The sequence below is a fragment of the Raphanus sativus genome, unplaced genomic scaffold, assembly GCF_000801105.2.
Source record: "Raphanus sativus cultivar WK10039 unplaced genomic scaffold, ASM80110v3 Scaffold0166, whole genome shotgun sequence".
NCBI lineage: Eukaryota > Viridiplantae > Streptophyta > Magnoliopsida > Brassicales > Brassicaceae > Raphanus > Raphanus sativus.
This window is the reverse complement of record NW_026615486.1, coordinates 27,183-50,944: the sequence shown is the minus strand read 5'-3', so window position 1 is coordinate 50,944 and position 23,762 is coordinate 27,183. Positions and strand designations below refer to the sequence as shown.

Here is a 23,762-nt window from a genome sequence, read left to right as displayed (position 1 = left end):
CTTCATGGTGTTGGAACTTTTTATTGATTGCATGCGGTGCATATATATTGTTAGACTCGTCCTGTCCTTAGTAGATTATCATTTGTCAAACAAGTATATCACAAAATTGCGTTACTTAATATACTCCAAGTTGGCCATATTGAATCTTTGACGTGTGTAGAACAAACACTAACCTTTTTGGTGAAACATTATTAAAACAATAATACATCATGTATATTCCTTTGGACCAGTCAAGTTGACAATGTATCCATCTTTAAACTATGCACGTCTTCTAAAACGAAACATTCTCTTTGTCAACGTCTGGTCCCTAAATTTATATATAAATATGCATGTTACGGGCGCTAAGAATATCATCACCAATACTTGGAAGAAACATTCATTGGAGAGAGGCAAAGAAGAGCTCATCATTTCGAAAATGAGGTCAATCACAGCTTTGTTTTTCCTGTTCTGCTTCCTTGCTCCCTCTGCTTTGGCCCAGCTCCGGTTGGGGTTCTACGGCCGATCATGCCCACGAGCTGAATCTATCGTTGCTAATGTTGTTGCCAACCGTTTCCGCCGTGACCGTAGCATTACTGCAGCTTTGCTTCGTATGCAGTTTCATGATTGCTTTGTTAGGGTTAGTACGCTTCTCCTTATGTGTGTTTGTGTGTGTGTGTATATCATGGTCTAACTAATATATCTTGACGTAACACTGACCAATCAAATATTGTTTGGTATATGATTAGGGTTGTGATGCTTCCCTCTTGATCGACCCAAGACCCGGAAGGCCATCAGAGAAAAGCACCGGGCCAAATGCAAGCGTGAGAGGCTACGAGATCATTGATGAGGCTAAGAGACTTCTCGAGGCTGCGTGCCCTCGAACTGTCTCATGCTCAGACATTGTAACTCTAGCCACCAGAGACTCGGTCGCGTTAGCTGGTGGTCCAAGGTTCTCCGTACCAACAGGAAGACGTGATGGATTAAGGTCAAGCCCCAATGATGTGAACTTGCCCGGACCAACAATTCCAGTGGGTGCATCCATCCAATTATTTGCAGCTCAAGGTATGAATACGAACGACATGGTTACACTTATTGGTGGTGGCCACAGCGTTGGTGTTGCACATTGTAGTCTCATCCAAGATAGACTCGCTGATCCCGCTATGGACCGGTCATTAAATGCTAGGTACGTTATATACATGTTATGATAAAAGTGTTATGCTCAATTTTTTTAAATATTATTTTTCTTCTATAACATGCATTTTAAGCGAGCATATATATATATGTGATGCATCTGACCCAATAATACATCTCTTAAGGTTGAGGAACACGCCGTGCTCCAAATGACCCATCTGTGTTCTTGGACCAAAGGACTCCGTTCATCGTGGACAACGCTATCTACGGAGAGATCCGAAGACAGAGAGGAGTCATGAGTAGGGATGTTGTATTGGGTTACCCAGCCCAACCCAACCCTATAAAATATAAACCCAACCATATTCTAACCCAACCCAACATTAACCCTAATAGTCTATGCATGAAGGGGTTGGGTTAGGGTTACCCATTTTATAAAATCTTTTAAAACAAAAGCAAATAATATTAACATGATTAACACTGTTTAGTTATTTTGAGAATTTTGACGGAAAATGAGATTTTGCAAATTCAACAAAAAAAAAAATTTTGTGTTTTTGGCAGAAAACCTTAATTTTTTGATTTGGACAGAAAAATTCAATTTCCAGGTTTTGGTGGAAAATTTTATTTTTCTGATTTTGGCGGGAAAACTCATTATTGTGGTATTGACGAGAAAACTCAATTTCTCGGTTTTGGCAGAAAACAAAAATTTCTAAATTTTGACGGAAAAATTTGATTCCCTAGTTTTAGCGGAAAACTCGATTTCCCGGTTTTGGTTGGAAAACTCGATTTTCCGGTTTTGGCGGGAAACCTCGATTTCTCGGTTTTCTCGGGAAAACTCGATTTCTCGGTTTTCTAGGAAAAAACCAATTTCTCGTTTTTCTCGGAAAACTCGATTTCTCGGTTTTCTCGGGAAAACTCGATTTCTCGGTTTTCTCAGGAAAACTTGATTTCTCGGTTTTGGCAAAAAACCCTGACTTCTCGGTTTTAGCGGGAAATCCCAATTTCTTGGTTTTCTCGGGAAAACTAGATTTCTCGGTTTTCTTGGGAAAACCCGATTTCTCGGTTTTCTCGAAAAAACCCGATTTCTCGGTTTTGGCGGGAAACCCCCGATTTCTCATTTTTCTCGAGAAAACCGATTTTTCGGTTTTCTCTGAAAACAAGATTTCTCGGTTTTCTTGAAAAACCCTGATTTCTCGGGAAAACTCGATTTTTCGGTTTCAGCGGGATAACTCGTTTTCTTGGTTTTGGCGGGAAACCCTAATTTCTCGGTTTTGGCGGGAAATCCCGGTTTCTCGTTTTTGGCGGAAAAACTCAATTTTTCGATTTCTTGGTTTTGATGGAAAAATTTGATTTCCCAATTTTGGCTTGAAAACTCGACTTTTCAGGTTTCTCGGTTTTGGTGGGAAAACTTAATTATTCGATTTTGGCGGAAAAAACCAGTTTTACGGTTTATGCGGAAAAACTCTATTTTGTGGTTTTTGGTGGGAAAACTCGATTTTGTGGTTTTTCGAAAAAACTTGATTTTTCCGATTTTGGCGAAAAAACCAATTTGGCAAAATATTTCTTTTTTTGTGATTTTGACGGAAAAAAATCATTTCTGAAATTTTATAGAAACTTTTTTAGCAATTTTAATGAAAAATCAAAAAAAAAAAAATTGAGGGTTTGACCCTACACCAAAACATTGTTCTATAACAAAAAATATCTAATAGAGTTAACCCTGTGAAAACCCTTTAATTTTTTAGCCCAGCTCTAAAATGGCCCTAAACATTTTATGAATAATACATTTGGGTTAGAGTTCTTAAATTATTGAATGGGTTGGGTCAGCCCTAAATCTCACAACCCTATATAACATCCCTAGTCATGAGGATTGATCAAAACATGGGTCTTGACAGATCAACCCGTGGAATTGTTTCGAGTTTTGCACAAAACAATGCACTCTTTAGAAATAGATTTGCTCAAGCGATGGTGAAAATGGGAACCATTAAGGTTCTTACCGGACGTTCTGGAGAGATAGAAGAAACTGCAGAGTCTTCAACAACGGACGTTGATTCTATACTCTGTTTTGACCATTGTTTATCGTGACGCTTGTTTTTTTTGGGTTTCCTCTCTTTTGTTTTTAATAATCCACCGAATGTTTTTTATTTGCTATCATATATTTTTCTTTCCTCGAAATGATGTGTAATCGCATTTTGTAGTTTCTTTGTTATTTAATTTCTTATGTTATCCTATTGGGTGTATTTTATGTGGTTTTATTTTTTGTTCGTTGTTCTTTTATAATTTAATCATTATTAGTTAACTTTTTTTAACACCATTATTAGTTAACTAAACATTTATAACCCATAATAGATATGATAGAAAACGAAACTACTACAAAATAAAAAAACGAAACTACTACACGATTAGGTATATAGTAAGGGTTTGGATCAAATAGTTCAATCAAAGATAAGCATAGGCAACGAAACAAGTGAGATGCATAATCTAAGCACAATTCGGATGTACGTACCAAGGTACCACTAATTTCAGACTAATTACCTCATCAAGGCTTAGATCGCTTTTGCTAATCATCGAAAGTTACAAACTCCCATTTGTACAATAATCAAATGATAAGCAAAGTATAAACAATAAAGTCCAATAATCTGTTCGAACATCCTTTAGTGGCGAAAATAAAACTATTCGTTTAGTTTGAGTTGATCCTTTTCATTTAACAAATATGAGTACATAAAACTGCCTTTACGATCTACAACTTGTTTTGTTTCTTGCATAGCAATAACCAGTCATTGCAGAATTTTCGTTCTTTCCTCTTCTACAAGAAATCCACGGAACTTTGCATATTGTTCAAAATGTATTCCAAGCTGGCCCTGATCTGTCTTTTGACGTGTGGAAGACGATATGTAACATTTTTCGGAAACATTTATAAAAGCACAACTACATATTCAATGTATTCCTTTGGACCATCAACTGCTGATATTGTATCTACCTTTACCATATGCACGTAATCAAATGAGACATATTCTCTAGACTGTGATTTGCTCAAGCAACGGACGTGATTAATGTCTTTTTTTCTACAATGTACTATTCATGGACATTGTAGAATCCCATTTTTTGTCTTTGTTACTTTTCAAATATCAACTATATCATCTACGGAAATAATCTGGAAAAAAAAATGGTCTTGTTTGGTTTTATTGAACTTACTCGTTGAGGACAGATCATTAAGTGATTTGCCAAGCAATTGTTCCTAGTTGTTCTATGAGGAAGATAGTTTCCGTTTCAGGATCTCATTCTCTTTTCTCAGTTTCATTAGCTTCTGCTTCAATGTCTCGAACTGTATGAAGTTGTATCGTTCGGCTTTTTAGCTACTGTCCTTCTACTTATAACCACTGCAAAGAATATAAAGGGACCAGCAATTAGTTTTCTTTTCAATACTCTGACTGAAGAACTTATGTGAACTCTTAGCTTAAAAACAGCAAAGGGAATAAAATAGCATTGAGGCATTTAATGTAAAACAAAAATGTATTATGCAAAATATGTTTGGTTTCAGTCGATTACACAAAGAATCCGACAGAATCAACTGGATTTGGTCAACCATAGCACTGCATGGATTTTTTTAGCATATGTATAGTCTCCTGCACATGCTTCGTTGCTGTTTTATACCCTTGGTGAACATATCTGTGAACATATCTTTCTGCTTATGTGTATCTGAAGGGACATGAAAATGACATTAATTATGCAAGAACATGTGGAACTGTGGTTCTGTCCTCTATCTCTAATTATCTTGTTGTTTTAAACAAACTGGCAATGTAGTATACGGAAAGTCTTCCTTTTTCAATGCAACGAATACTACTTAAACATCATTTTGTTGTCTATACGCAACTCAACTTGTATAACTGTTGGAATCCACGAATCAGGTTGAGAGTCCTAAATAGTTTTTGTTTCCTTGGGTCCGTGTCTTCTCAGACACTCCTCATGTCAGGTAGTCATTTTTTTGTGGATAATCAAAACTATTCACAATAATCTATTATCATAATATTGCGATGTTGCTTTGTTAGAATTCCACGTAGGTTCCTGCCTTCAATCAATCTGGAATGGTTTCAATTGACCAATAAAACATAATACTACATAACAACATACATATTTCATTCTAGTCAAAAAGCATACATATTTCATTATGTTGTAGTAGTACTATGTTTTATTGTTCTACAACAACATACTGCAGATAGTATGTATATACAGCCAAATGAGATATAAATCTTTCTGCCTAACTTTTACTGTTCTAAATTCGAAATAACTTTTTAAAGTTCAACATTGCTGTCAAGTAGTTAATCATATATCTGGATGATATAATAATATGAGATTTATTAATTAACTGGAGGAGAAAGCAACGGCTAAAAGATATATACGTCGTCTTACAAGCAAGATATACTTTCAAAGTGCAAGTAGCAAATAAACAACGGGTAATCAATTCAATTAATTAACTATTATGGACTAAGAGAACAGATAAACAGCTAGGCTATAAGCATAGAATATGAATTTTAAATGTATAAGCTCTCTCTCATATCAAGTACTAAACTATAATTTTAGAAGTGGTCGTTAATATTAAAAACTTACGGTCAACTTCCGTCGCGGTTGAAGAAAAATATGTCATATTTAAAATGGATTATTCTCGAGGCGGAACACACTGCGGTCCAGTGTTTAGATCATTATTGGATTACAACAAATGAAAAAAGTTTATATATACGCAATTAGGCAGTTAGAGAGAAAAGAATGTTTTGGGATAGACACAACAACAATATTTGCAAAGTTTTCAAAGAAAGAAAACACTAAATTGGAACTTTTCCAATGTGCCGAGCGGCGCATTTTGTGGGCAGCATCTAACCCATTACCCACCTCACTGCTTTTTGTTTTGTACACAAAGTTATAAAGAAAAAACAAAACTAGAATCAAAAGAATAATTATTTTGTGATAGTTTTATATATTTATGTGGTGTAGTTACAAGTTCATTGTACGTTTCTAGTTTTTGGGCTGTAGCCTGTAGTGTATATTGAATTGTAAGTTTCTAGCTTTTGGGTTGTAGTATATATTGATGAATTGATCGGTAGTGTTGTATCTCACATACAAAATTCATTCCAACTTTTACCACAAAAGAAAAAAACCATTCCAAAAACAAATCCACTAATATTGATGATAAAAATCCAAACGGGAAAGGATATGAAGATCATTAAAAGCAACATCCTAATAATCCATCGTGTCGAACGCCCACCACATCGTCGAACCGTTTTACGCAAGTCCGCCTCACAAGCTCTATAGAGCTGAAATCTGAAGATGAAAACAAAAGAAACTCTGCATAAATAGACACGTGAATCTCCATGCATGATGAGGTCGAAATAAGAAAGGGCTACAAAAGAGGGTGTGGGTTAACTGGTCAAGGAGAGACACTTTCGGCATATAACCTTACAGATTACTTCTACCACTATTCCCTTTTTCAACCGTTTCAACCGCTATTCATCTTTGACTACTTATATATTTAGAAGAAAAATTTTAAATTAACGGTATCTTAATTCCTAAACCTTTTAAAAAATCCCGACTAATTCCTAAAAAGGTACAGCCTACATATATATATTATCTTTATACTTTTTGGCTACATGTAAAACTAATAATTTCATATTAAAGGAGAATTGATATATGGCCTAAACCACGTAATAACTCTTCTTCCAGTTAAAACTACTAGTCCACCGAACCAAGACGGCTTACAGATCTCTTCATCAAATTTAATAATTTTTCATATTATTTTCCTTTACATTATCACTTCAGTTCTGTAATATTTAGATGAGATTATTGGCCTCCATCAAATGGCATTGATAATATGACCACTTAGAAAAATGCAGCTCGGTAAAGATGTATGATTTAAAAGTTCAAATATATATATACAATAAGGTTATGAAATTACAATCTCTCTTTTGAAAATAACTATTGGTCCCGGAATTTGAGACTAAGGAGAAGTATTCAACTGAGAATTTTAGATGATTTATATTAAAAATGATAAATCTATTTTTATCTAAATATGAATTGTAAAAATTTATTTAAAATTCAGTGTTATTTAATTTGACATTTTATAATATACTCTAAAATATATTGTTATTGAAAATATTTTTGAATTTTGGAGTTTTAAATATTTTAAGTGATTTTAGAATATTTGGATATAATTTCTTAATTAAATAAATTAAAACTCAAATATCATAGTCTTAGATTATATTCTAGAATTGTTTTAAAAAATCAGTTAAATCTCTGTAATTTATTGAAATCATCTAAAATTTTATTAAAAATCAAATCAGCTCAAATTTAAGATCGAATATACCTCTCTAAATAATATAATTTCAACTTTCAAAATTTTGACGTTATTCGCAGAGACAAAAAAGATGTAAAAGGTAAGACGATTAGTTCCTTCCGAGCAATATATATAAGAAGATTATCTTCTACAGAAAACATAAACCGCCGTAGTACTATAAAAACTGAGCCGGGATATACATATTTTTAGGGCAACTGTTCTATTTAAAATATATAAAATACCATAAAAAGTCGTCAAGTCTATAGTGCGATCAAACTATTATTTACAAAACCTAAATAAAGTAACTCATAAATACATTTTATAAGATAAAAATATTATCCTCAATGAGTATTATACGTATGAGCCAATAATATAATCAATTTGTAGATAATACAATATACTGACAGATTACAATGAAATAAAACAATAAACTAGTATCAAATCTGTTGACAAAATCTAAAATGACTGGTTGTGAGATAACTAATTTATATGGATTTTAAAGAAAACAAGGTAGATTAATTGTGGCTGATATTGTTGGTTGGTGTACGTGGTATATAGATGGTGCAAATGCATACATGTATTTGTAGTAGTACAGTGGTAGTAGACGATGCAGTTATGTGCTGCATAATCTTAAGGTTGGCTAAATATCTGCCGAAATCTTCTCTATATCCTGGGAATTGTACATCAATCCATAATTACGTGAACATTTATTTTGATTAACTAAAAACCCCATATTGCATGTTATTTTTTTTCTGTAACACCCCCATAAATCAAATTTATCTAATATTTAGTTTTATTTTACAAACCGCCTAGTTTACTAAACTTGCCAATTAAAAACACTTAGACGGTGCAGAGAGAACCACCTTAGATATGTTTATTTTCTTCTTAGAATGTATGCTTCTTTAAAACAAACGAAGAAAATCAGGTGGCGACTTGCGAGATTCGCGGATTACTCAAAAAAAAAACGAAAAGTCAACCCTTTTGAAAAGTTGACTTATTCAAATTACTGACGTGGCGTACAGCTACTACGGGACTATACCTTAACGTCCCTTCTCGGACATATCTTTTTTCTTTCTCTAATGTATTTTCGTACATCTATCATGAAACATTATTAATAATTCACCAAAACAAATTCGCATAACGATAAGTATTATAATGTCTTATCGTTATGATTACGATAAGTATTATAATGTCTAAAAAAAAAAAAAAAAAAAGATAAGTATTATAATGTCGTAAAAATGGATGACAAAAGCTCTAACAGATCGATATCGTCCTAACATATCCTTTAGCATTATGTTTTGTGTCCAGTACACACTCTTTTATGTCTTAAAACATGTATATTCTATCTGCAGTACCTATTTTCGTAGTTGGATTGTTAATTCGAGCAGATAGCAAATCGAGTCTTAGCAAAACAATTTTTCTAAACGATTTTCTAAAACACGATCTTTAAAAAAAATCTAACTTGAGTGTTTAAAAATTAGCTTAGGCATCCAGCTAATAAATAATCTCTTATAAAATGCTTAATTACCCCATATCAATTTCTTATGAAAATAGTTATCAAAGCTTAAAAATTGTCTTTAAATTACCAATTCTTCCGAACTATTGTTACGATTTTCAATTATCAAATTTAATAATCCACTGAAATTAAATACAAATCGTCAGAAAAATAGATAAGCAAGATACATTTTTAGTTGCTAGAACACATTTATACTATTAAAAGAGAATCAGTCTTGAAAAGTCGACTTATACAAATTATTTTGAATCTTTTTATTTTTCTAGTCCAACCTATTACATATAACAAAATCTTATAACTAACCTATTTTATAGCAATTTAATAAGATTCTCCTTCATTTAAATAAAGCCTATTATTGTTATTGACTTTAAATGTTACAATAATCTAAACCGTTGACTTCTAACATTTTAAATATGTGCGTAAGAAATATTTGTATAAACCTAATGTTTATATAATTTTTTTGTATCGAATGATGGTGTGAAATTAATTTAAAACAACATTATATCTCATCTATACTATTAAAAGGAAATCATTACCAAAAATTTTACTTAAAAAAATTGTTGAATCCTTTCACTAACTAATTATTTTTCGTCCAACTATTTGAAAAATTGATTTGCGGATGCGGGTTATGAGTTTTTTTATGCAGGCTTAGTATGAGTTGGTGGATTTTGGATTGCGGCTATCCGTCGACCCGCAAATTATTTAAAAAAAAAAAAAAAATTTAAAAAGTAAATACTTTTTTAAATACAAGAATTTAAAAATAATAATTTAAAATTTAAGTCACGTATAATTTTTTTTATTATAAATATACTTTTATAGTAATTAAATTAAATAATGATTTTTAAAATATATATATAACCCACGGATAACCACAAAATTAAACGGAGCGGATGCATGTACAATATTATTTGTTTGTAGGTTGTGCGGATCATATTTTTAACCAAAACAAAATTGAAAATTCACGGGTTGGCGGGTCAGCGGGGCGAGTTCGGCCCGCAACTCAATCTTAACCGTGCGTATACCGGATCAAATTTTAAATTATAATATATTTTGATCTAAATTTATGCACAAATATGATTACAAAAATACAAATATAATAAAAAAAGAACAAATATAAAAAATATAAATTTAAAATAAAAGAATATACCCGCCCTTTTAAAGACAGATCAAAATCTAGTTATTTTCTTATAATTACAATACCATAAGCTTTATAGCTAAATAAGACAGTTGCTCAAAAAAGCTAAATAAGACAAATATACAAAATATAAGATTGTAAATATTCTTTCTATTTGAATTTATTTGGTGTTTAAGACTTTATTTTGTTTCATAAAAGTAATATTTGTTGTTCTGTATAAAAGTTTAATGTTATTTGAGATTTGTGACTAATCACAAAATATCATTTTATTTGTTGAATTAGTTATATTTAACGATTTTTTAAACCGACTAACAAAAAATATCTTTTTAGTCCTTGTGTTTTATATTATATGTCGTTTTATTTTTTAAATTTTGTTTTATCATTAGCGGAAATTTCAATTCTACCACAATTTTAATACCGTTTTCAAATTTACCATTAATTTCATAAATATCCTTAATTTGTAATAAAATAACAGTAAGTTTTTTTTTGGAACAAAATATCAGTAAGTTAATTTTTCAAATATTTATAGAATATATATAAACCTAATCTTAGCACCTTAATACTAAACTCTAAAAAATAATTACTAAAATTTTAACTCAAATGTTAGTATATTTTTGATTGATGGTATTTTTGAAAAGTGGTACTTAACTTGTGGTGTTTATAATAATTTATTTTTATTATAAGCATCATTTTACATTCTAAGGTAAATATTAAATATTAAATATTATTTAGTTTTTAGTTTATTTATAGTTTTTACCTTTTATTTTTATTCTTAGTTTATTAATTAATAAAATCAATTAAAATTATATATTAAATAGATATAAAATAAAATTTTGATTATGTTGTAATACATGTGCAAAAAAATTTAAACGATGATTATAATAGGAAGCATGTTTTATTAACTTTGTATACCAAGTAAAATAAAACTGAGGTAGTATATAAGAACAGCCACAATAAATAGATAGTAACAACAAAATAATCAAGAGAGAGAATTTCAAGTTTTCAACGCCCTCTCTTATCATCCGTACATATCCTACATTTCAATCTTCAACTCTCTCTCTCTCTCTCTCTCTCTCCAATATCTTTATTGTATATAAGTAGGATATATTTTCAACTAAGTTATAACACATCTTCAAATCATTAACCTCTCTGGCTCTCTCTCTCTCTCTCCCCCTTAGCTCTCTCGATTTGTAGGTTTTTCTTTGTGTATATAAATAGATATATGCACATACACATAGGAAGATATGATGGGCTACGAGCAGATGAATCAGATGACAATGAAGACAACGACGATGATGAAGAATTTCAATAAGGTGGGACCAATCAGTACTCCACACAAGAAAACAATGAGGAGAAGTGTGTCGGCCATTGATGGTGGTGCGACCGCTGAGGCAGCTGGAGAAGGAGATCGCGGCCAGAATCTCGAGACTCTCGATCTTAGCGGCATGTCCTTGGCTTCCCTCCCAGCATCTTCTATCAACTTAGCTTCCATCTCGAAACTCGATCTCTCCAATAACAATATTCAGGTATATATACACACATATATATTGGATCATATCTACTTTTCATCAATCGTAGTTACTCAGTTTTGACTAAAAATTCATGGAAAATAATATTTTTTAATGATGAAAATAGACATTTCTGTCACTATTTAAAAACTAAAACCTATATAAACCTAAATAAATGTTCTTTATATAAAAATATAATAAGAGTTTGAATTCTAATAAAAAGAGGTGGTCTTTTCATAATTCGCTTACAAAGTTTTTACTAACGATACTATATTTGGTTAGCAACTAAAATACGTGAGAATAATATAGTTCTTCAGCCGAAAGGCACAAAAAAATAATGTTGGTGTACTAGTATTCGTTGAGGCTCGATTATTTTCTTGTTTTGTTTATAGAGACCCGGGTGGAGAGGTTAACAAACACTACCATATAACAATTTGTTGGTGGCTTTGTTCTAGTTAAATGAATTTTATTTATAAGTGGTGGGCGGTCTAATTAAATTAAAAAGATCGTTGCTAAGTTTGCTAACTACGAAATAAAGAAATGATAAAGATCGTATATTTAATCCCTGCATATGCATGATTCGTTGTATTCCTTAATTTGTGGGTTTTGTCATTTTCTGTTTGATTTCATGAAAATAAAAATAAATATCTATTATGTATAACAAAACAAAAGGTTTGCGGATTAAACAGATTTTACCAAAAGTAGCACAACAAAGCAAAATACCCCAGAAATATTTAAATCATCTTGGCATTGTGCACATTAAATTTCTTAGCCTATTTGCTTACGTCAACTCGAACCTTAGAAAGCATATTTGTTTGTTTTATTATTTACTCAACGTCTGGGTGTATAAGCAGTTGATCCACAAGTGTCCATTTTTCTTAAGATAAGTACTCGTGTTCTCGTTACATAATTGTTATACATAAGATATATAACATAAATGGACAGCATCAATTATTCGGAAATATGATACTGATTTACTAACATTTCTTGTGTCATTGACTCTCTGCGGTATTGAAACTGTCTTCTTCCGGGAGGCGGGAGCAATTTTGTCTAAGATAAGAGATACGATCGATAAATACTAGTTACCGAAAGATTTATCTAATATTTAAATAACAGAACACCACTGATGAAAAGAACATAACATCAGTTTTTTTTTGAGAAAAAAATAAAAATAAAATAACATCAGTTTTAACTTCTAACTTTCTCTCTTTTTTTTGTTTAGTAGTTTTATATATCTTCGAGTACAAGAGAAGTTAATGTTAGTAACAAAGAATACTAAAACAGTGAAAGAAAATTGAAAATTTTATTATTTACGGTTTATTTCGTTGCATATTTCCAGAGTACAAAACAGCATGTAGAAATGATTATAGTATTCCTTTCACCTTTTAATAAATAACGTTTTAAGTAATTTTTTTTGTTTTAGATTAGATGAAGTTTTCAACTTTTAATTTGAACTTTACTAAATCTTATACTTTAAAACTAGCTTTTCTATTGGTTGGATTTTTTACATAAGTGGTTAATAAAAAAAATGTTTAGAAAAAAAAAAAATAAAATATAATTTTTAGTTTGTGTACACAAACTCAAAAATGGAAAGTACTTGTTTTATACGACTTAAAACTCTGTAACACTCATTTATCTAGTTTCTCATACAGCAAATTCCGGAGTCTCTAGTAGCGAGAATGTTAAACTTGTGGGCATTGGATTTGCACTCCAATCAGCTCAAAACGCTCCCAAACTCCATTGGATGTCTTTCCAAGCTTAAGATTCTTAATGTCTCTGGAAACAACCTACAAGCTCTCCCCAAAACTATCGAAGATTGCAGGTACTTAAGATCCTTTCCCCGCATCCATTTCTCTTATTATCTATATCCATATGTACTAAAAACGCAACAAAACGCAGATCGCTGGAAGAGCTGAACGCCAACTTCAACGAGCTGACACTGCTTCCAGATACGATAGGGTTCGAGCTAACGAATTTGACAAAGCTCTCCGTCAATTCAAACAAGCTTGTCCTGTTACCAAGCTCCCTTGGCCACTTAACGTCGCTACGTGTGCTTGACGCGCGGCTTAACTGCCTCGTATCGCTCCCTGAGGATCTAGAGAACCTCGTGAACCTTCAGGTCCTTAACGTTAGCCAGAACTTCCAGCACTTGAAGACGTTACCTTACTCCGTTGGGTTATTGATATCTCTAGTGGAGCTTGACGTTAGTTATAACGGGATTAGGGTTTTACCGGACTCCATCGGCTGTCTTCGCCGGATTCAGAAGCTCTCCGTCGAGGGTAATCCCCTCGTCTCCCCACCTTTTGAAGTGGTATGCACAATTTATCTTACTTTGTTTGTTTTGTTCTTTTTGACTATAGTAAAAAGAAACGTTTTATGTTATTTAAAAACATGCATGATCTATTTAAGAGTCCATATTTAATAAAAATGCAATCAGCAGAAAATAATATAATACAGAACTTAGCTTGCTTCACAAGCATTACTTTCTGTAGTGTGTAAGCAAACGCAAGTATGATATTTGTTTGAAACTAACTAACATTTGGAAATAATTTTTGTTAGGTCTTCACGCGAATTAAGATAATCCGTTTAAAGCACTACGGAATTAATTAACATTACAAAGAAACTTGAGCAAGAGAAGTGAATAGTGAACAATGAATAGTGACTACTAATAAAATTTGTAATATAGTTTATGCATGTTTCATGATCTGACGCAACAGGTGGAACATGGTTTGGAAGCAGTGAAGCAGTACATGAGCGAGAAGATGACCGAGTCTAATAACAAAACTCCGACGAAGAAAAAGTTGTGGGGCATTGGTAAGATGGTCAAGTACAAGACCTTTCACGGCTTTAGCTCATCTCCGGGAAGGTCTCCAGGAAGGAGAACCGGCGGTGACCGCCATAGAGAGGAGAGGGAAGGCTTCATCAACGTCTCCGACTACCGCCAAATCGACGGACTAGCTTCCCCGAGACACGTGTCCCTCTTCAACCCGCGTCGCCTCTTGTCTCCATTATCCACGTTTTTCTCTCCTCCAAGGTATTAGCTACGGTTACGTCTGTGTTCTCTTATCTTCACCAAACCGTTTTCACATGTCTTTTTTGTTTTGTTTTGCATGAAACGTTGTTTCCTTTGTATCTATTTTTTTGCGTGTAGGGTTCTTTCTCTATGTATCACATAGACTTTTGGGTGGCTTTTGTGGCTGTGTCTTGGTTCAGTTTTGTTGAACACGTTTGTAAATTATGACATAGACTTGTAGCGTGTAGATTGATTCATGTTTGTATGTAATAATAATGTAAGATTGATAGCATTTTGAAACTATCAGCCGTCTTCGCACACGCAGTATCTTCCCCACCTAGGCCCGAGTTGTCTGTGAAAACAAATATGGGCCTAGATGAGACATTTGGTTTGAGCAAATCCTTTTTCCACCAAGCTATATTTTCTATATCCACTAGAAGAGACCTTCGAAAGACATTTACGAGATGTTATATGACTTGTGAGAAAATTATTTTGGATAGAGAGTAAAATATGTTTTCATTTTCATATGCAAAGTATTGAAAAGTACTTGGATAGATAATAAATATTAAATGTCTAGGTCTTAATGTATATTGTAAATTTTGTAACCATATTACAAATTAGCCCGGGAGGAAAAATACAAAGGGCGTTTAGGCGTTTAAGACAAAGAGCTTAACACATAACATAAGCTACAACATGTCATATGATTTGATTATACCTTGTTAGTTAAAAATAATTTTAGCACAAATTATAATTATTTTCTTTGAGAGACCCATATTCATTGATAAAAATAAGAAAAAGGACCCTCTGGTTTAGTTCAAGGGTTTGCTCTTGAATTTCCTCTGAGGCTTCAAATCAACAACCACCACAGTTATGTTGTCTTTGCTTCCTCTCTGTAAAGCTAGCTTTGACAAGTACTCAGCCGCAGACATCGCCGCAGGATCTTTCCCTTCCCCTCTCCGCTCATCCGTGTGCAACGACGCATCTCCAGCCACGGCGTTCTTCTTGTGCCACAAGAGAATACGCTTCCGAGCCATCTCACACGCTTCCTCATCCGTCATTACATCCCAAACACCGTCACTCGCTAGAATCAGACAGTCATCTTCTTTAACTCTCCTAACAGCCGTCACTTCCGGATCAGGAATGATCGATGGTTTCAAGTACCTATCCCCTGTCAGTCCAACACAACATATATTTTGTAAGAAAAAAAAGTTTCTATTTCAAGAACCATTTGATTCTTTTAGTTAGTAACACAAGAAAGCTTACCAATCGATCTTGACATGGCGAGAACACCGAACACACGAGCTCCGTTCCACCGGATCACTTTCCCTCCGGCGGCTTCAATCCTCGCCGCTTCATCTTCTCTATCCGGCTACACACATTATATACAAAAACATACATACATCAGTAATCTTCAAATCCAACATCTTGACACAAACCAAACCTAACTAAAGAGATCCAAACTGGTTATGTCGGAAAATAGCTTACCTTATGGTCAGTGGACAACGGAAGCGCAGTTTTGCCACGACAAAGAACAGCTCTAGAGTCACCGCAGTTCGCGACAAAGATATGACTCGGGAAGACAACCGCGACGACCGACGTTGACCCAACGGTCTCCGGCGCGACCGTCTCAACCTCCGAGTCAACGCGGAGAAACGAGTTGAACAGAGCCTTCTTCCACTTCTCCTGCCACGTGTCGCCATCGCAGAGCATCGGCTTCTCCTTAGCAATCTCCTCCGCTAAAGCCAAATGCATCCTCTCTCTGCAGTAGTTCGCTACCTACACAACACACACAGATTAAAACCTCAGCTTTTTTTCTTTTCTGCAATCACTTTGTCAGATCGAATCTGAACCGATTGATGTTTACCTGAGAACCGCCGTGGCCGTCGTAGACACCGAAGAAATGAGCGGTCGTCTGAGGATTGAACCGACCATCTAACATCGAGTTGGTCGGAGATTGAAGGAACCTCGGTATCGTGGAGACAGCATCTTCCATCTCCGGTCTTCTCCCGCAGATCGAAGTCGCACCGTACAAAGGCACGCTCTTGAACTCGAACAGACTCCTACTCTCTGTTCTGCTTATCATCTTCTTCTTCTCAACCGTCGGTCTCTCATCTGAGCCGTTGATCTCTTCTCCGGCGACTATCTCCGATGATGATGACTCCTTCTTCATGTTTAAGTTAGGTGAGTTGATCCGAGAGGTCAAAACTTTCCTAGACTCAGAAACAGAGCACGAGCCGTTCTCTGAGTATTGGCCGTTGCAGTAGCCTTTACCCAGCATGATCCCTGCTAACTCCATCTGCTGAGTTTCAGGGAACGGCATGAAAGGCATAGCGACGGTTGGTGATACTTCCTCCATTGATGCTCTGTTTTTTTTTTTTTTGAATTTTTTTTTTGTAAAAGGTTTGAGCTTTTTTTTGTTGTTGTTGGTTGTAAAGATTGGTTGTTGATCTATTAATGGAACAAAAAACGAAAATTCGACAGATTTCTACAGGGAAAAATTTAAGAGATCAACTTTATTAGAAGGTATGGAGACAAGATTCTCATGATACACCGAAACTTTCCCGGGAAATATTTATCAGGGTTTCCTGGATTGTGGGTAATTCGTTACAGCCTCTTAAAGATTGTGTATCTCTCTCTTTCTCTTTCTTCAATTAATTTTTCCAGCTAGAACTGTTTGTAGATTCAACTACCCAGAAGTTGAAAGAAGACTCTCTTTTCTTCTTTGTTCACAGATAAAAGGAGAACGAAAGGAGAGAGGAGATAGGTAATGCAGAGGCAAGAATCCCTTCAAATCTGCTATTTGTGTTATTACTTAAATAGATATTATTTACTATTATTTATTTTATTATGTTATAGAACTTCTGTTTTTAATAATTTTATTGTTTTTGTAATAAGGGGAGATGTTTCGTTCTTGAGATTTTAAAATCAGAAAAAGACACCTGCTTTTCCAACTTTTCTGTCTTCAATAATTTTTTTGTATTTTTTCTTTGCTCGGCTTTTTTTCGCTTTTAACAACTTTTTACAAAGTGTTACAAAAGAAATGTAACTTTATACAAACAAATGTTGAATCATCAATAATCTTATACCAAATCATTTTTTGGTCAAACGAAATATGTTTAGCTTTTCTTAACTTTAGTTAGGTCATCGGTTTAATGAATTCAACGGAGTTTTATTAGACGAGTTTAACTAATAGACATACGTGTCACATTCGGATTTTAAGTCGCAATTTACAAAATATTTATTTGTGATTAACAGACTTTATTAGTAACTTCAGACCATTGAACTTAAAACATACTCATGTACCATTTAGATTAAAAGAAAAACAATAGATCTTCTGTCATTTTCAGTACATAAGAATAATATTCTATCAATATAAATAAGATAAGAAAAGAATTGGATGTTCTTATATTCTGTAAAAATGGAAGACAACCTGTATAATATCTAAATAGTTATAATTTAATGGGAATCATTAGTCAAATAATCTAAAACTATACATCTTAGAAACTATTTTTGGTCAAACCTAAAACCTAAAGCATTGTTTGTATGTTGATGTTAGCATAGGAAGATACAAACCACCAAAACCTAGATTATTCATCTTATTTTCTAGAAAAATATCATAAACCCATGAATGGTTATGCAGATCCTGAAAGAGAATTGGTATTTTCCTGAGAATATCAAGAGAAGAGAATTGCAATTATAATTTTACAGCCATACATTAAAATCTACGTGCATTCATTTTTTTTTTGAGTTTTTTTTTTCCACGACATGTTGTTCTTGTCGCAATACAGAAAATAAAAACATGATTCCGACTGAACATCATGGACATAATTGAGCAATGAACCGAGAACATGAGAGAATCCGTCAATATTTAAGACTATAAATTTAAGAAAATAAATGTGAATATTAATGGGTCCCATGTTTAACAGAAATCGGTCGATGAGGGACACGTATAGAAAGAAAAGTCCGGTTTTGGTGAACGAGAGGGGGTTACGTGTACGGTTAAAGATGTGTTAGTTGGGTGGCGGGAGAGATGAGAGAAGGAAAGGTTCATTGCACCACTGACAAAGACAGACCTTTTGATTCCGTAAATATCTTGTCTTTCTCTTGTTATTTATTTTCCCATCTTCTTGGTTCTTAATATCTCAAATAAATAAATATTATATTGGTTGTCAGGAGAACGTTACTATAGTCTATAACAATTTTACCAAGTTCCATATGTTTTTTTTTTTTGCAACTTACCAAGTTCCATATGTTGTATGCCACTTGTGTTGTCTCTGGATAATGTGTAAATGTAAATGATATGTTATCGTAAAAGGAAATGTGAAAGTTGGTTCTGGATGATAGGCAACAGACAAAATACCTGAGACACCTCAGATTCAATGAACCAATCATTTACTATTTATAGTAAATATAATAAAATGAGAAGAAATGGGCAATAAAACATGGATTGTGGATATTTTGGTTAATGTTTGCTTATTTTCTTTTGAACTTAATGTTTGCTTATTTATGTTAATCTTTTAGCTTTGCTTGCGGGCAACGTGATCAAGGGAAGCAGTAGGGTTGTTCAACTCGTAATTAAAACCTAACTAAATCAAAGAGTGGTACTACTACTGTATATATCATTAATAAGTTATATATGTTCGTCATAATTTAAATTAAATTAAGGAATAATGTGGTGTTTTATCACATCCAGTGCCTCCCATTTTCTGGGTGAAACAGACTATTCTATTCTTTTTTCTTTCGGTGAAACAGACTATTCTATTCTTTTGATATGGAACATACTCTTCTTGTCTCCATTAACAACAGAAAAGCTTGTTTTATTTTCAACTCTTCAGTGTATTTTTCTTGAGGCCACAAACTCATGTGACACCATCACAAAGAAACTGGAACACATTCGGAGTAGTGTTTCTGTGAGCATCAATTCATCTCAATTATTATGATGTGTTTATTCAGAGAATCATTACGTATTATGATCTAAGTATTAACTACGAATCACTGTGTACCAATTATGCTAGTGTTAACCATTCCTGCATGCGGTCGATTACCATATAGAAATTTTGAGAACTTGGAGAGATATATTATTTCCTATGTTGAAATTCATCACAGCTACTACATGTGTCTTTCATAATTAGATTTAGTAGAAAGTAACGTTAGGAGACTTCTACCATTGGCATAAGAACACAGGCGGCAAAAAAAGATAGCCTGCCATTAATTCTAGATTGGAAATAATCAAGGGAAATTTGTGCACCAAATACAATCTCCAACAAGAAACCGTACAGAGATCAAAGATATGGAGCAAAGTGAGATCATAGGATCTTAATCATGTGTAGATGATAGAGAAATATCGAAATGGAAGGGACTTATGTTGACTTTCATATTTTTAATGATGCTAGGTTGAGGATCCGACAACGGAGAGCCGGCTTGTCGGAGAGCAAAACATGTCGGGAGGTTTGTAGCGGGACAGGTGACTCGCCGGAAAGGGATCGGAGACGGGAACCGAATACTCCCGTCAACGTTGCCGATCTAGTGATTCCGCCGCAAAGCCGTGAACCTTGTATTCGCCGGCGTTAGTGTTAGGGTTCTCCGCTCGCCGGTCAATCGCCAAGATCCGATTTCTTTTTTCCGGCGATGCACTAGTTTTTTTTCCGATTTGCCTCTTTTGTAACTGTAGCCCAATTGTAACAGGCCAAGGCCTTGCCCATTTTCTGTGGAGGCCCATTTTCAGTAAATATTAATATAAGTTATTAGAAAGAAAAAAAGAGATTTGTTTTTAATTTCTAAATGTTTTGTTGATATAAGAACAGAGGCAACACTCTGGATAGTCATAGACTTATACATTACACCGGTAAACCGTAAACAAGCGCCAGAGAAACAACATGAACTTGTTGAAGAATTGTGTCTTGGTTACTTCACGTAGGGAAAGTTTATCGGTGACAGGTTTATACACAGTTTTTACTCTTGTCTTCATAATGTGTGAAACAGTTTTACTTGGTTGAGACGGTCAAAAATTTTGGGATAGAGGGAGCAGAAGAATTCCTCTTAGACCCCAAAAATGGAGTCACAAAGGTGAGATGTCTGAATCATGTGATCATTAGTGTTTATTCTATATAGGATAATAGTTAATGATCTCATCTAGTCTTTTATATAATGAAAGGTGAAAGAAGAGCTGGCAATTCACAAAATATCACTGGAGTACCACATTACATTGTAAGTATTTGCACTATAGATCGATTGCCTTTATAAGATCATGGCAAAGCTCTAGTTACAACAGACTGTGCCATTTTTAATGTGTTCTCAGTCTTCAAGTCTTGTGTCTCTACTTTGTATTGTTTGGTCAGATCAATGTGAAGGTGAAGCTGGGTGGTGCACAACCTCCTGAGACATTCAAGAGTACGTTTGAAGCGGCCTCAGCTTGAAACACAAACAGTTAACTCAAGAGTTGTTGAAGTTTTAAGTCTAAGGAGATCGACTGTTTATGTTGTTTTAAGTTAATGACTTCTCAAGAAGAAGTTGGTGTAATAAATTACTAATACAGATTTGTTCTGTTGAATGGTTTGTCTAATAATTTAGAGAAGTTGATTTCAACCATTCTTCTTCTTACTCTGATCTCAGAAGAGCTCATTCTCTCATTAAACAACTGCCAAAAGAAATCATGTTCTAGATAACAAATTGTTGAAGGATTCAAACTATTTTCATTCCAGTCACTGGCTTGCTTATAAATGTATATAGATATGAGACTATAAAATTAAGAGACATCACATATTCTCATATTTACTGTTAAAGGCATCTGAATGACATAAAATTATTAAAAAGGACTGATCAAAGGAGTCAAATTAAGAAACGCATAAAAAACAATGAAAATGTCTGCATGTAGCTTATTTAGTCACCCCTCTTTCTCTTTTGACTCAACTTCAGAATTTGAACTAAACTTGGAACATAATCATAAAAAACATCTATGGCTTCTCCATTCACTTGTTTGACTTCCTTATCCTCCCCAACAACGTATACCCTCCCTGATTCTTTCAATTTCTCATCCTCCTCCCCAAGAACGCGTTCGAACCCTGGCAGGTCTGGAATAAATAATCTCTCACAACACAAGAAGACTTTCTTCTCATCGTCGAACAAAAGACTTACGCCATTTACCAACCAATCACGTTTCCGTTTATCCATTGTGAAGACCTTGTTCCACTCATCAATCTTATTTGTTACCCATATCTCTCTCCTCATCGTATCTGAGGGTAGTAATAGCACCGAAAGTTTCTCTTCTCCAACAACTGATAGAGAAATAGTCGAAATACCAAATCTAAAATAGGGAAGACGCATACGTACTCCAAATCTCTCCTGTGTATAATCAAAACTGACTATAACCATGGCTCTCTCTTTTTTATCCCAAGAAACCCAATTCGTTTTTCCCCTCCATGACACGCCGTCCGAATACCTAGTTTTGTAGTCATTAGTGACGTCTAGAATCCTCCATGAATTACATCCAAACTCATAGATTTCGAATCTTGCCTTGTCCTCATATGTATCGCATCTCAATATTTTGTAGCTAGTAATATTGTTGGATTTGATGTCTTGGTAGGATCCAAGAGTATAGGTGTCGCTCATCTTGTGACGATTACTGGGTTTGATCCACCTGGCTTGACGTGTACAAGGGTTACAAACCACTAGCCCAGTCTTTTTTTCGTTAGTGCATAATAATAAGCCGTCGCAGTGGAAGACTTCAGAAATTACGAATTGTTTATAAATATAAACAGGGTCGGTTAGTCTGATCTCATCTATGACCTCTATAGATGGGCATCCATTGACGCTCAACGAACAAATCTTCAATCTACCTAAAAACCCGAAGAGAACCTGAGACTGCTTTGGAGCTTTACGAAAGTGTTTCTCCGTGAATCCCTGGTCTTTCAATAAAGCGTTCCATCGTTTGCAAGTAGTTCGAAACCGTTTCAGAGATGCCGCCGGGACGCGAGAGAGTATCTCCTCTATCAAATCCTCAGGAAGGTCCGACATATGTATCATTGATCTCCTAAAGGAAGAAGATGCCGCTGGCTTTGACTGCTCTTTAGGGTTTTGAGGTATACTTCACGTTTGCTTCCTTCTGACTCTAAATAAATATATTGAAAAATTATATTATATTTTTTTTTTTTCAGAAGGTAAAATTATTATTCAACAAAAAGGGCTTTTTTACAAGCCTTTTTATACCTTGTTAATGTGTAAATGTAAATGATATGTTATTGTAAAATGAAACTAGATTTTGACCCGCACGTTTTTTATAAAATATGTTGTTTTCTATGTCAATATTAGAGTTGGGCAAAAAATTGAATCTAAAAAATCGAATTGATCTCGATTCAAAAAGAATTACAAAACCCGAACCAAAATTGATTAAATATAAAAAATTGGTATTTAGAGAATTGAAACTGAATCCAATCTGAACCAAATTATTTCAGATATCTGAATGTATTCGAAATAGATTTATATACTTGTATATATTATTTTTTAGACTTAATGTATATAAAAACATCCATAATATATATGTTACTTATAAGTTGGTTTAAATAATTAAAAATATATATAAATAATTAAATGTAAATATCTAAAATAGTTAAAGTATACTCAAACCACCAAAAATACTTAACATAATTATTGATTCTCTATCTAAATATTTAAATCAAATCGATTTATATGTTAAGTTGAGGTATTCTGATATATGTTTTTCAAATTTATATGTAATATATAATTTTTTAATATATTTTGAGAAATTTGAAGTATATAATGAATTTAAATGGGTTATCCGAACCTGAACAAACCCGTAAAGATCTGAATCGAATCCGAACCAAAATTTAGAAATATCTGAATTAATTGAAATCTTTGACCCCAAAAACTCAAAACCCAAACAAACCTAAACTGAACCCGAATGGGTACTCATACGTCCACCTCTAATTCACAATCTATTTTTTCCTTAAAAACACATCAAACATATAATTTTTTTTTGACAAATCAAACATATAATTAATAGTATTTTATACGGACTATCATATAAATAATCACATATATTATATTTTCAATAATCACATATATTGAAAACATTTTTTAATAATGGTTATTAGAAAATATTTTAGTAAAAATGATTTTTTGAATATATGTATATTTTAAATCAATTT

The 23,762-nt window shown here is 33.6% G+C and overlaps 4 protein-coding genes across 5 annotated transcripts; 2 read left to right on the top strand and 2 right to left on the bottom strand.

The window, feature by feature from the left end:
* Positions 1 to 369: 369 nt before the first annotated feature.
* LOC108840874 (peroxidase 44) lies at positions 370 to 3,287 on the top strand. Its single transcript, XM_018613685.2, is given in 6 exon segments — positions 370 to 616; positions 726 to 1,162; positions 1,296 to 1,307; positions 1,309 to 1,409; positions 2,966 to 3,115; positions 3,118 to 3,287. Coding segments are annotated over 6 exon segments (939 nt in total). The 5' UTR covers positions 370 to 415; the 3' UTR covers positions 3,156 to 3,287.
* Positions 3,288 to 11,166: 7,879 nt separating this feature from the next.
* LOC108839500 (plant intracellular Ras-group-related LRR protein 8) lies at positions 11,167 to 14,898 on the top strand. Of its 2 annotated transcripts, none has more exons than XM_056996231.1 (4): positions 11,167 to 11,603; positions 13,226 to 13,407; positions 13,485 to 13,896; positions 14,303 to 14,898. In XM_056996231.1, the coding sequence occupies exons 1-4, from the start codon at positions 11,322 to 11,324 to the stop codon at positions 14,624 to 14,626; spliced, it is 1,200 nt and encodes a 399-aa protein (XP_056852211.1). In that variant the 5' UTR covers positions 11,167 to 11,321; the 3' UTR covers positions 14,627 to 14,898. The 2 variants fall into 2 exon arrangements, with proteins under 2 accessions (XP_056852211.1, XP_056852212.1); XM_056996232.1 differs by having other exon boundaries at positions 11,172 to 11,603; positions 13,238 to 13,407.
* A 259-nt stretch (positions 14,899 to 15,157) lies between these two features.
* Positions 15,158 to 17,395, bottom strand: LOC108843183 (protein phosphatase 2C 56). Its single transcript, XM_018616306.2, has 4 exons — positions 16,463 to 17,395; positions 16,084 to 16,374; positions 15,862 to 15,967; positions 15,158 to 15,766 (listed from the first exon to the last, which is right to left on the bottom strand). The coding sequence occupies exons 1-4, from the start codon at positions 16,952 to 16,954 to the stop codon at positions 15,408 to 15,410; spliced, it is 1,248 nt and encodes a 415-aa protein (XP_018471808.1). The 5' UTR covers positions 16,955 to 17,395; the 3' UTR covers positions 15,158 to 15,407.
* Positions 17,396 to 21,379: 3,984 nt separating this feature from the next.
* LOC130501331 (probable F-box protein At5g47300) lies at positions 21,380 to 22,845 on the bottom strand. The gene has a single exon (XM_056996226.1). It carries the CDS (start codon positions 22,618 to 22,620, stop codon positions 21,478 to 21,480), a length of 1,143 nt encoding a protein of 380 aa, XP_056852206.1. The 5' UTR covers positions 22,621 to 22,845; the 3' UTR covers positions 21,380 to 21,477.
* Positions 22,846 to 23,762: the final 917 nt, after the last annotated feature.

Coding starts and splice junctions, on each gene's coding strand:
- LOC130501331 (XM_056996226.1), bottom strand. CDS start 22,620: ATGATACATATGTCGGACCTTCCTGAGGATTTGATAGAGGAGATACTC.
- LOC108843183 (XM_018616306.2), bottom strand. CDS start 16,954: ATGGAGGAAGTATCACCAACCGTCGCTATGCCTTTCATGCCGTTCCCT. Junction 16,375..16,462: donor ACGGCCACGGCGGTTCTCAG/GTAAACATCAAT, acceptor TGTGTTGTGTAG/GTAGCGAACTACTGCAGAGA. Junction 15,968..16,083: donor CGTTGTCCACTGACCATAAG/GTAAGCTATTTT, acceptor TAATGTGTGTAG/CCGGATAGAGAAGATGAAGC.
- LOC108839500 (XM_056996231.1), top strand. CDS start 11,322: ATGATGGGCTACGAGCAGATGAATCAGATGACAATGAAGACAACGACG. Junction 13,408..13,484: donor AAAACTATCGAAGATTGCAG/GTACTTAAGATC, acceptor AACAAAACGCAG/ATCGCTGGAAGAGCTGAACG. Junction 13,897..14,302: donor TCTCCCCACCTTTTGAAGTG/GTATGCACAATT, acceptor CTGACGCAACAG/GTGGAACATGGTTTGGAAGC.